At 57.1% G+C, this 12205-nt stretch overlaps 3 protein-coding genes across 4 annotated transcripts in view; 1 reads left to right on the top strand and 2 right to left on the bottom strand.

The window, feature by feature from the left end:
• Prr12 (proline rich 12) overlaps window positions 1-8193 on the bottom strand; it is a 24290-nt gene extending 16097 nt beyond the window's left edge. The window contains exons 1-5 of the mRNA XM_026789079.1: window positions 7640-8193; window positions 6107-6219; window positions 5096-5257; window positions 1710-5011; window positions 575-1241 (exon numbers count right to left, since the gene is read on the bottom strand). Of these exons, the coding sequence (XP_026644880.1) occupies window positions 575-1241; window positions 1710-5011; window positions 5096-5257; window positions 6107-6219; window positions 7640-7725 (4330 nt within the window). The 5' untranslated portion in view covers window positions 7726-8193. The remainder of the gene's footprint in view (window positions 1-574; window positions 1242-1709; window positions 5012-5095; window positions 5258-6106; window positions 6220-7639) is intronic.
• A 284-nt stretch (window positions 8194-8477) lies between these two features.
• The window catches only part of Prrg2 (proline rich and Gla domain 2), a 7849-nt gene continuing 4121 nt past the window's right edge, over window positions 8478-12205 (bottom strand). For both annotated transcript variants that reach the window (XM_026789151.1, XM_005366826.3), the window contains 3 exons: window positions 10955-11099; window positions 9389-9517; window positions 8478-9078 (listed from right to left, as the gene is read on the bottom strand). In XM_026789151.1, the coding sequence (XP_026644952.1) occupies window positions 9060-9078; window positions 9389-9517; window positions 10955-11099 (293 nt within the window). In that variant the 3' untranslated portion in view covers window positions 8478-9059. The remainder of the gene's footprint in view (window positions 9079-9388; window positions 9518-10954; window positions 11100-12205) is intronic.
• The window catches only part of Nosip (nitric oxide synthase interacting protein), a 21083-nt gene continuing 19853 nt past the window's right edge, over window positions 10976-12205 (top strand). Inside the window, exons 1-2 of the mRNA XM_026789149.1 lie at window positions 10976-11056; window positions 11169-11409. The gene's annotated coding sequence lies outside the window, so the exon portion shown is untranslated. The remainder of the gene's footprint in view (window positions 11057-11168; window positions 11410-12205) is intronic.

Below are 12205 nucleotides of genomic sequence, written 5' to 3'. Positions count from 1 at the left end.
AAAAAGAAGAAGAAGAAGAAGAAGAAGAAGAAGAAGAAGAAGAAGAAGAAGAAGAAGAAGAAGAAGAAGAAGAAGATGCTCCAGGGGCTGGGGAGGCGGCTCAGGGGTTAGGAGCACTGGCTGCTCTTCCAGAGGACCCGAGTTCAATACCCAGCACCCACACGGCAGCTCAAGACTGTCTGTAACCCCAGTTCCAGGGGATCTGCCACCCTCACACCAATGCACATAAAATTAAATGAATTATTTTCAAAAAGGAAGAAAGAAAAGGTGGTGGCACACATCTTTAATCCCAGCACTCAGGAAGCAGAGGCAGAGGCAGGTAGATCTCTGGGTTCGAGGCCAGCCTGGTCTGCGGAGCAAGTTCCAGGACAGCCAAAGACACAGAGAAACCGTGTCTCAATAAACCAAAGGAAAAAAAGAGAGAGAGAGATGCTTCTTCTCAGAAAGCATTTTTTTTTCCCCGTCACTCAGGAAATCACCTTAGCCACAACAGACAACCTTAAATTAAGCCAGTGTGTAACCTCAATGTGTCTGCTGGTTCACACCATCCCCGGACCACCTCGTGAGAACTCACCGGGTGTGCCATTGCTGTTGGTGCTAGGCAGGCTTGGGAGAGGGGGTGGACCCGAGACCGTAGGTCCAGTGCCTAAGGGTGGCTCTTCAGGGGTAGAAGTGTCCTTAGGTCCTGTGAGTGGCGGGTCGTCCAGGGCAGAGATGGCCGAGGAAATGCTTTCCTGCAGGTCTCGGTTCTTGGCCACAGAATCTTCTTCATCAGAGGAGAAAGAAGGCAGTGTCTCCAGGTTGCGCTTGAGCTCTTCGTCCAGCCGCTTGCAGGGTGAAGGGCAGCCCAGCCCCAGCCCCTCAGTCTCTGCAGCCTCTAATGCGCCCCCCAGGCCAAAAGGACCAGAGGGTGCAGGGTGTGGCACAGTGGGTGCAGTGGGTGGTGGGGGCTGCAGACCTCGGGTGGGCACAGAGGCTGGCACGCTCTTAGGGGGGCTTAGCGGAGGCGTCAGGCCAGCTTGGTAGAGCGGCGGGTGCCGCTTGCCTGACTTGAGAAAGTCAAGGAAGGAGGCCATAAAGCCTGACTTCATCTCCGGCTGCTTCTCTTCTACCTCCTTGATCTTAGCCTCAATTTTCTCCCGGGTCAGGTTGGAATCCAGGCTATTGTGGTCTACACCTGAGACGGCATCGTTGGAAGGCGCTCCCAGACCCTCACCAGCCTTGGGTACAGACAGCTTGATCTAGACATGGGGATAGCAAAGAATCAAGGTCCAGGGGCCCAAGCCACAGGCCTCCTCCCTCAGATCCAGGGATCCACCTTTTATCCTTCTGAGTCTGAGACCCTGGAGTTCCACATCCCACCTCACTCTAGCCCAAGTCCAAATCCTTCAACCAGGCTGTGAGCCCTGGGTTTCAATCCATCTGACCTTACTTAAATGGCAGGAGGCCAGGCTAACAGACCTTCCATCATATTCAGGCACACGGGATCTGAATGCCCGGCCCAGCCGTCCATGTACAAGACTTTAGGACCCGGGTCCTCTCATGAGCATCCCATTACAACACTCCATTTCCTGGGGACACCAGGATTCCATCTAGGTGACTGTCTAGTGCTTTTTAAAGAGGTAACCCCAACTTCAACGCCTAGGGCACTCTGCCACCTTCAATCTCAGACAGTCCAGCCCACCCCTCCGAGACCCAATCCCCCTCACCTTAAGTGGTTTCAGGGGCTCCAAACGAGTACTTCCCATTTCCTCAGCCTTCCTGCCTCTGCCCCTGCCCCGGCCCCGAGGTTTCTTGGCCCCATCAGTGGATATGGAGGCTGAGGCTGGGCCTGCAATGGCAGGGCCCTCCAGTGGACGAATCCGGGGTCTTCCCCGGGGTCGGGGAGGACCGTCACGCTTTGCCTTGGTGGGCTTGCGGCCTCGGCGCCGAGGGCCATCAGGACCAGGGTTGGGTGGGCAAAAGTCTATATCCCCCAGTGGTGAGAGGGCTGGCCGGGACCGGCAGCTGGACACCAAATCGGGCAGGCGTCTTGGGTTCAGGCGGATGTCTGCGGGCACATCGGCTTTGTCCTCGTCTGCCTCAAATTCATACTCCTGGGCGTACAGTTTCTTGGGTGTCTGGAAGGGGGGGTCACGACGCCGTAGCAGGTGGAATGAGGATGTCTTCAGCAGCTTCTTTGGCTTAGTTGAGCAGAAGATGGGTGAGGTGAGGCCACCCTTGGGCTCGGAGACAGGTGGTGGTGGGGGCGGGGGTGGCGGTGGGGGCGCTGACTGGTGGGGCCCACTCTGGATCAGGCCCAGTGGTTCTGCATTGACAGTGGAGGGAAGCTCGGGGGGTTTATTGGGATCCAGACCCAGGCCTGGAGTCTCTGGTCCAGTCCCAGATGCTCGGCCTCCACAGTAGGGTCCATAGGGGTCATAAGCAGTGGGACCAGGGGGTGGACCAGCACCAGTCTTTGGGTCTCCATCATCTTCAGTCTGTCCAGCCTTGCCGTAGTCATCAGCTGCCCCTCCACCAAACATCTCCTCCATGGTGGGGAAAAAGCTCCGCTCCTCATCCTGAAGCAATGAGTCAGGAAAGCAGATAGACGTGAGGGGGACAAACCGTGGAGCCTTGGTCCCTTGTGGGCTGGGGCTTCGGTAGGCGCCTGCAGGATCCTTGCCCTCTGAGTTAGGTGGTCCGACACCAGTGTCCCCAGGTCCTGGTGGCAATGGTTCCAGAGCCCCTAGCAATTCTTGCATGGCCCCCGGAGGTTCCAGGCTCTCCTCCGGCCGTAAGCGAGGACTCGGGGCTGTGGGCTCCAGGCCATGGCTGCGAAGGTGAGCTTCAAGCTGCAGAGGCATAGGTGGTGGTGGTGGGGGTGGCGGTGGAGGTGGCTGGGGAGCCCCATCCCGGGAGGCTGGCTCAAGGAGGTGGACGCCAACTTTCGGTGCACTGGGTGAGGGGCTTGGGGCATGGCTGAGTACAGAAGGGAGCAGCTGGGGGGGAGGCGGAGGCAGCACCATTGGAAGGTCAGGACCTCCAGCCTCCAAGAGGAGGCCATGGGGTGTGGGCTGGTTTGGCTGGGCCGTGGGTGGTGGGGGAGGTGGGCTCTTCTGCAAGAAGGCTCCCAGCTCCTTGGCACCTGCTCCATAGTGAACAACTGAGGTGGCTAGTCCCTCAGGGGTTTCACCGCCCCGCTCGGGCCCCTTTTTCTTCTCCTTCATCCTCCCCAGGCCCAGCTCCAGCGCAGCCGTGGCACCCTCGTCCAAGCTGGCACTGGTCCGGATGACACTTTGCAGGTGGTACCTCTGGGGATCTTCCTTGGCCAGTTCATACGGCGTGCCCGGCGGTCCTCCAGCACCACCGCTGCCCCCGAGTCCCTTAGAGGCATCAGCTGGCCCATCCTCGCCCACCAAGCCATCTGCCCCTGAGGTCCGAGGTGGACTGGGTGCCTGAAGGAGGTGCTGAATCAGAAATTCTTCATCTTCTGTGCGCTCGGCGGTAGCACCGCCTGGCCCAGCAAGCAGCTCAGAGCCATCTCCTTTTCCCTTGTAGCCACCTGCTCCAGCGGCATAGCTGCTGGCTCCAGGGGGGGCCAGAAACGGAGCTGAAGCTAAGACTGAACTTAAGTATTTGCCAGGGGCTCCGGGAGAGCCAACGCCAGGAGGGCGACCAGTAGCAGGCGGTGACTGGAGGGGTCGGATGATATGAGAAGGGCTGGCCTCTCCACCACCTCCCAGAGTACTGGGGCCCCAGCCACCTCCATGGCCAGAGAGAGCTGGTGAGTGGCCAGTACTATAGCTGAGAGAGGGACTGGCTGTGGGGAGCCCCTGTGAATGGGCAGCTGGCCCTGGGTAAGGCTCACCCTGTACTCCGTAGAGCTGGCCTTGGAGCTGGTCTGGAGAGTAACTCTGACAGGTAGCCAGACCAGGAGGTGGAGGACCGCTGGGGGGTTGCGGGGGCCCACCAGAATAGCTAGGGCCTTTACTTAAGTCCTGTGCTTGGCCGCCCCCAAACCCTTGCCCATAGGCCTGGGGTCCCAGAAGCCCTTGAGGTTGACCAGGAGAATACGCCTGGCCCCCAGCCCCTCCAGCTCCAGAGGCTTTTCCAGCAGCATAAGCAGCCGCTGGTCCACCCAGGCTCTGACACTTGGGTGTAGCGGTAGATCGAGGTGGTGGAGGCCTGGTGGCACCCCCTGTAGCTGGTCCATAACCCCCCTTACTTGTTTTGTAACCAGGGGACTGGATGATAGGGCGGTACCCACCACCACCCCCGGCCCCACCACCCCCAGCAGTCTCCGGGCCTGTGGCCCGGCCAGCTGCTCCAGCTGCGGCTCCACTGGGCCCACCCTTGCTAGGCTCTCCAGTACCTGGAGAAGGTTCCCCACCTCCCAGGGGGCTGCAAGCCAAGCTGGCCCGGTGGCCCATGGAGGTATAGCTGCCTCCGCAGCTCAGATAGTGCTGCAGGGAATGGGCTGGTGGTGGGGGTGGTGGGGGCTGGGCACTGGCTGGCCGCTGGTAGTGTTTGATGACCGTGTCCTGTCGGGGCAGGGCCCGCTCTGGTGGCGGACCTGGGGCGGCACCCGAGAAGTTGTAGAGCTGAGGGGAGGATGGCTCTGTAGCAGTGGCAGCAGAAGAAGAAGCCAGCAAATTGAACTGAGTTGGGAGGTGGCGGGGAGGTGGAGGTGGATCTGGGGGACCAGGGCGGTAAGGAGGGGTCTGAGCAGGGCCAAGGCCAGCAGGCCCCAAGACACCACCCCCTGCCAGGCGCTCAAAACCCAAGGAAGAGGGCACTGCGGGTGCCTGCGAGGGCTTCAGGTGGAGCACATCATGGGGAGACAGGAGCCCATTAGCAGGAGGACTGAAAGGTGGATCCTGGAGGCTGAGGGATGAGGGTACTGGGAAGGGGCGGCTGCCGAAGGAAGCTGGGTGCTGATAGGCAGACAGGGCAGAGGAAGATGGAAAGGTGCTGGAACCCGGGAGGGCACCAGAGATGAAGAGCTCCGTAGGGCCTGGTGTGTGCATGGCTAGGGATGAAGGAGAAGACCACAGGTCAGAGTGGACCACGAGACAGCCCTTCTCCAGCCCTCTGAGGACTAGCACTAGCTTACCTGTTTGCCAGGAAGGACTTCGGAACTGGGAGAGGAGAGAGGAGGCAGAGGGGCCAGGCTGAGGGCCCCGGGACTCCAGGGCCGAGATGAGGTTCATGACGGAGGCGTCAGGCCCTGCTGAGCCTGCGTGGTGGAGGCCAGTGTCAAAAAGTCCAGAGAGGCCTGGCAAGACACAAGAAGACAGGTCAGCCGGGCTGGGTGGAGACCGGAGGTCAGAGAGAAAGCCCTAAGCATGCTCAGTTCAGAGGAAGGTGGGAGAGAAGAGCAGACAAGCAAATGGAACACAATGCCTTGCAACGCAGTCCTGAGGCAGGAGGATCAGGTGTTCAAAGACCACCTGAGTAACTTACTGAGACCCTGGCTCAGATTTAAAGAAAGGGAGGGCCAGAGGGAAGGAAGGTGTTGCTAAGATTACATATGTAAGGCTCCAGGTTTGATTCCCAGCACCACAGAAACACCCACAAAAAGACAAGAGGCAGAAAACAGGGCAAGAGCCAACTAGGAGAACCAGGGGCCAATCTGGACTGGTTTAAAAAAAAAAAATCGAGAGGGAAGGGAACCAATCAGAGGTGTGGGCGGCATGGCCACAGTGGTGGTGGATGAGGTTACTCTAAGAAAAAAAGGGCGGGCCAAAGAATTGGAGCCAATAGAGAAAAAAAGGAACCAAGAGTCAAAAGCCTCGAGCAAACTCACGGGAAAGAAAGGACTGGGATGGGCTAGAGAGAGGAGGAAAAGCCTGGAAGAGAAGGTGGGATTTGGGGGCCCCTGATGGATGGCAGCCAATAGGAGTGAAAGGGGCGGGCCCATAAAGGGATTGACGAATCCGGTGTGAAATAAAGCAGGGACCAGCAGCCTCAGAGGTAACCAATCAGAAAGTGGTTTAAAAAAAAAGAGAGAGAGAAAGGGCCAGGACCAAGGGCAAGGCCAATTAGCAGGGGCGGAACTTTTAGCAACCAATCAGGTGTCTTGGAGGGCGGGCCGACCCCAGCCCTCCCGGATGGGGACCCGTACCTGCCGGGTGGTGGTTGGTGGCATAGCTTTGTAGTGGGTGGGGGGCCGCGTAGGCCTGGCGGTGCAAGATGTCGGTTTCTGGGTGCGAGGTCCGGGAGCTGCCGTAGACCAAGCTGAGAGCAAGGGAGAGATGTAAGAATCTCTTCTCAAGCTACCCTCTGAGAAGAGAGCTGGGGGAACCTCCCACTTGACTAGAGGTGTTACTCCAAGGAACCCTGAGATAACACAAGGGAATCCAGCTGCCTCATGCAGGAAGGACAAAAACGACCCTATTCTTTGGAACCCTTAAGAGTCCCACGTTTGCAAATACAGGCATACAGGGGCAGAGGAAGTGGGGGGGGTCTACAGTAGCCAGTGAAAGGCGTGGTCCTCCCCTGGCACACTCCTCAGCCACAACAGAACCAAAGGTCCAACCCTGCAGGGACACATGGACACCCCAAGCCCCGCTGGAACAGCACAGACCCTGATCCAGGCACGCCAGAAGCAGGAGGCAGCTTGTGTTCCAAATGGCAAGGGGAGAAGGTGGAGAGGGGACAGGACCCAGGGAAAGTCCCAGGTACAAGTTCTGACGTGAATTTGGTACATCCCTAGGGGCTGAGGCTCAAGTGCACAGGCTTAGGCAAAGCCAGGTGCATGAACAGACCGGAGCTCAATTCACAAGTGGGAAAGAAAAGATCCTGAGTGTGAAGTCCCACTCAAAAAATTTGTACACTCTGGGCTAACCCAAGTGCTAAGGGGGAGGGGCTGAAGGGCAGGTGAACAGTGAGGACGCGCAACACAGATTAAAAGGCAAGAGGCAGGTTCGAAGGTGAACATGCGGCTAGCCACGCGTGCAAAGGGACCACGCGAACACAAACGAGGAAAAGATCTGAGTTCTACCCCAAATCCGTGGCCCTGGACCGGAGGGCAAACAGTGTACCATCATCCAGGATTCTCAGGATTTGCGGGAGGTGGGGAGAAGGGGGCGTGTCCCTAATCCCAGGACCCCCCCAACACACAGAAACCTAGTTTAAGAAGGGGGCGGGGCCCCGTGCCCACTCTGCGCGCGGAATTTCTTGGAGGGGGGAGGGCCCGAGTGGCCCAGCCTCGCTCAGCCCCGGAACAATAGGACCTGGGAGGGGGTGCGCGCCCCCCAGGTCTGCGAGCTAATTCTCCTTTCCTCCCACCTTTGCAGTTGCACAGCCAGGGGCGCCCAGGAGGAGGGGTCAGCAAGCCGGGAATCCAAAAATGAGGGGCAAGTCCAGGCCTTGCATTGCCAATCCTTCCCATCTTCCCAAGGCCTTCCCGGTTCGAATTTGTTTTTGTGCCTTGCCTGCTTCGTTTCTCTTTTGCAAGCCGGAGCTGGCTTTGGCGGAGTTTGCAATTTGCAAACTGGGGCGGCGGCGTTGTTACAAACCCAAAGAAGGCCGCTCCCTTGCAAAAGCCGGAGGGGGAGTTGGCGTTGCACGCGTCGCCGGGCGGGCCCCAGGCCCAGGCCCGACAAGAACCCCCCACCTCTTGGCCCGTTTCTCCAGGTCCCCCTCAGCTTCTTACCTAGCTTTCGCTGACCTCTCGTAACTCCATCCCGCCCCGGCGCCGAGTGGGTCCCCGAAGCCGGCGCTGGGGTAGTTCCTGTCCATGAATTGGCCGCGGTGGAAATTGGGGGGAGGGGGAGGGAGGGGGAAAGGAGGGGGCGCGCGCGCGCTCTCCTCCGCCGCCGCTCCCTCCGCTGCTTTTTTCCTCTCCCTCTTTTTTTTTTTTTCTTCGCGGCCCCCGAAGGTCCGGGAAGGCCCCGGGCGGGGGAGGGAGGGGGCAGGGATGGAGGGGCGGGCAAAGGAGGGGTGCAGCCGCTGAGCCAAGGAGGGGGGGTTCCCCCTGGAGGAGGGAAAGGGGGGAGGAGGGACCCCGCTGTCTCCGCCTTTGCCCCGCCGCTTGCAAGAGAGAAGGGGGACGCGCACTCGGGAGGGGGCGTCCCGGACGGCCCCGGAGTAGGTGCAGGCGCTGGGTGCTCGCTCTTTCGCCGCCGCCGCCGCCGCCTCCTCCTCCTCTGCGCTCACGGTGCAGCCATCTTTGCACAAGGCGGCTGGGGGAGGGGGGAGGGGAAGGGGGGCGGGCGGCGGGGTGTCTGGCTGCGCTCCGCTTCCTCCCACAATCCCGTGCAAATGCAAAAAAAGAGAGAGAGAGAGAGAGAGAGAGAGAGAGAGAGAGAGAGAGAGAGAGAGACACTAGCAGAGCTTGAGAGAGAGAGAGAGAGAGAGAGAGAGAGAGAGAGAGAGAGAGAGAGAGAGAGAGAAACGAGAAAGAGCGAGCACTAGCGGAGCCTGGGGGTGTAGGGCACAGCGCCCGTACAGAAATCCAGCTCCACCGCGCGATGCGCCCAGGAACGGGGTTCAGTTCGTTTTCATTTTTATTTTTCTATAATTGTTTCAATTTTGAGTTGGGGGGTTTCTTTCTTTTAAGTCTCTCCTTTTCAAAGGGTTTTTAGGTAGATAGACGCTCAGCTCAACTTCATTTCCCCTAGTGCAACACAATCCTAACACCCCTTTTACAGCACATAGCAAACGCGCCCTCCACCTTTATGCTGGATTACGAACCGCCCAGGTGCCCGAGTGGAGAAACACACGAAGACGGGGGTGTGCATGGGCCTGGTTCTCTGCGTGTACGCTCCCCACGACACCAGTGGGGCGACAGTCGAGTCATGTCCAAGTTTCTAAAGGAGCCTGCCCACTCCGAGGCAGGGCCGCTGATCAGGAAAGGGGGGGCGAGAGGTAGGGGCACGGACTCCACAACAGGATGATCAGGGACATGCGTGTATCCGTGCGTGGCGGAAACACGTGTGTCATGTAGACCTCGGGTCCGACGACCCTGACTCCCCCACGCACACACTGATGAGGAGTCGAAGAGGCCCAGCGACTTCCGGAATCCGCTGTTAATCAGGGGCACAGTTCGGGAGCCCGCGTTCCGGAGCAGGTCTTCAGTGAGGCCTTCTGAGGCTACCCGGGGTGGGGGTGGGGAGTGTACAGTGCGGAGTCAAACAAGCCCCCTCCACCAAGACCACACCGACCCGCCCTTGGTGCCTCAGCCAATCCTGGATCCTGTAGGCACAAGCCCCACCTTCCTGAAAAGCTGCACTCTTCCAAGGCTGGTCCACGCCCCTACAGACAATTGCGTTGGGCCCGCCCTGCCCTGCAAGCCCCGCCCCTTGTAGATTCCCAACGCATCAAACCTTGCCCTTGGGGACACACCCCTCCCACGCGTGGCCTTTCTCCGCACTATACCCCTTGGAGAAGCCCCACCCCGTACCTGGAGTAAGGGGGCGGAGGGGCGTCATGCACACCCGAGGCTGCTAACGCCTGCTCGTAAGTGGGAAGGCCTGGAGGTAAGGGTGGAAACAAGGGCGTCGGGGGAGTCAGGGGACTGATGAGCCCGGTCCTGCGGACAGAAAGAGAGTAGTTAGTATAAAAGCTACCATGGAGTTTAAGAGCACTGGCTGCTCTTGCTGAGGACCCAGGTTCCTTTCGCAGCACACACATGGCGGCTCATAACGATCTGTAACTCCAGTCCCAGAGGATCCGACGTCCTCTTATGACCTCTGATTGTACGAGGCATACATGTGGTACATATACATACATGCATGCAAAACACCCATACACATAAAATAAATCTTTAGAAGAAATGAAACAAAACCTACATGACCAAGGGGTTACAGACCAAGGGGACAGAGGGGAAGAGAGATGGCCCAGAAAAGTGCCTCAAAGGACAGCCCGACAGGTAGACATGAAAATGAGCCTCGAATGTACACTCTCATCCACAGAAACATGGGAGCACCAAAGTAACAGAACATCAGGTGGACAGACAGAAACACAATTCTGAAACATTTAGTTCCAAAATTTCCCAAATCCACTCTTTTAGCTAAGGTCGCCTAAGCTGGCTTCAAAACTTCCAACAATCCTGCCTGGCCTCCCAAGCATTGGAATTGCATGTGTGAGCCACCCTGCCCAGCTTCCAAATCCATTCTCATTCTTTTAAATTTTGATAGATTTTTTTAAAGATTTATTTACTTATTTATTACGCAGTGTTCTGTCTGCATGTATGCCTGCAGACCAGAAGAGGGCACCAGATCTCATTGCAGATGATTATGAGCCACCTTGTGGTTGCTGGGAATTGAACGCAGGACCTCTGGAAGAGCAGCCAGTGCTCTTAACCTCTGAGCCATCTCCCCAGCCCTAAGTTTTCTATAATTAAAGTACAGTTATGTATTCTATGGTTGTGCACACATGCTAACACACAAACGATGGTGAGAGGAGAACTTGGAGAGGGTTTTCTCCTCCCACCACGCAGGTCCTTGGACTAGAACTTCAGGTTGTCAGGTCTAGGGGAGCCCCAGAACCCAGGCCATCCTATGGCCCTGCATGGACAGCCTTTCCACAGGCCTTCCACTGCTGATCCAACACCTTCACTTCTCCTTCCAGTTTATTTTGAGAAAGGTTCTCCTTAAGTTCCCCAGGCTTGCTTTGAACTCACATCAGAGTGGAAAGGTCTTGAAAATTTTTAAATCTTCCTGAAATGACAGGAAGGAAGCGCCGTGATACCCAGCTACTGCTATCAGACACCCTGTGAGCCCCTGCTGGTGTGACCTGCACCCATGGGAAAGGCAGTGCCACAGACAGCGATGGACAACAGCCCCCACTTGCATTCCACCCAGTGTTGACCTCTCTGAAGCCTGGTTCTCGGAAGACTGTTAGGTCTCAACTTCACATCGACTTACTCTCCATAGGCCCGTGGCTCCAGACTGGTCTTGCCCCTCAGATCAAGCCTCCTCCCTCCCACTTTGCTCTCCATCATTCTCCCTCCTGGAAGACCCCTTACTCTTGCTGACTGGACTCCTGCACTCTGAGTCGGCGCTGCCGTCGGTAGTGCAGATACCAAAAGGCTCCCAAGCCAGCCAAGACGATGAGCAGGATCCCAGAGGTGAGTCCCACCGCCAAGCCTGCAACATCTACTCGTCCACGCCCTGTGGGTAGAGGGTATCACTGTCCCAGGGGCTGCTACCTCTTCCAGCTTCTCTCTTCTTTTCCCTAAGGGCATGGGCTAGGAAGCAAGGCTGCTCTGAGTTCCCTTCCTGCTACTCTGGCCTCAGGCAACAAACACTAAGGCTTTCTCAGAGCATCTGTTTATTGCTTTGCGGAATGGGAACATGAGCCCTACCAGTCTATCATGAAAACTCACTGAGATCTGAGTAAGGAGCCATGGCTCCGGCCTGTCATCTCAGCTGTTTGGGAGGCTGAAGCTGAAGTCTGACGGTGAATTCAAGGTCAGCCTGGGTAAGTTAGCTAGACCCTGTCACAAAACCACAAATGAAAAGGGGTTTGGATGTGGGCTGCAACTCAGTGGTAGAGCAGCTGGCAGCGCACTTCAGGCCCCAGGTTCATCCCTACTACTGGAGAGGGGAGGGAGGGAGGGAGGGAGGGAGGGAGGAAGGGAGGACAGTTCATTGCAAACACGCTAATGGCAGATCTTCTACTTCAGCTGAGCTGTGTCAGCACGGCAGAAGAAGAAGGGGCCGTTCCACAGGACGGCTTCAGCATGTACAGGGATAACAACAGATAAGCTGGCAGACACCTTGAAATATGGAGGTGTCGAACCCCTTCAACAAACTAAGGATGCAAAAGGAGACTTTAACATCCTTGCCCTCAGTCTGACGTGGTTTGCTTTTGGCTCTTTTTATTTTTAAATATGTTTATATGCTTTTTGTCATGCTGGAGACTGAAACTAGGATTTTTGTTTGTTTTGTTGTTCTTCTTTTTGGTTTTTCAAGACAGGGTTTCTCTGTATAGCTCTGGCTAGCCTAGAACTCACTCTGTAGACCAGGCAGGCTTTGAACTCACAGAAATTGATCTGCCTCTGCCTCTGGAGTGCTGAGATTAAAGGTGTGTGTCACTGCTGTTCCAATGAACTTTTAGCTTTAAAAAAAATTATTTTTGCAGGGGGATGGTGGCTCACACCTTTAATCCCAGCACTCAGAAAGCGAGGCAGGCAATCTCTGTGAGTTCAAGGCCAGCCTGATCTACAGAACAAGTTTCAGGACTGGCTCCATAGCTACTGAGAAACCAAAAAAAA

This window comes from Microtus ochrogaster, unplaced genomic scaffold (genome assembly GCF_000317375.1).
Source record: "Microtus ochrogaster isolate Prairie Vole_2 unplaced genomic scaffold, MicOch1.0 UNK14, whole genome shotgun sequence".
NCBI lineage: Eukaryota > Metazoa > Chordata > Mammalia > Rodentia > Cricetidae > Microtus > Microtus ochrogaster.
This window is presented reverse-complemented; position numbering and strand designations above follow the sequence as displayed.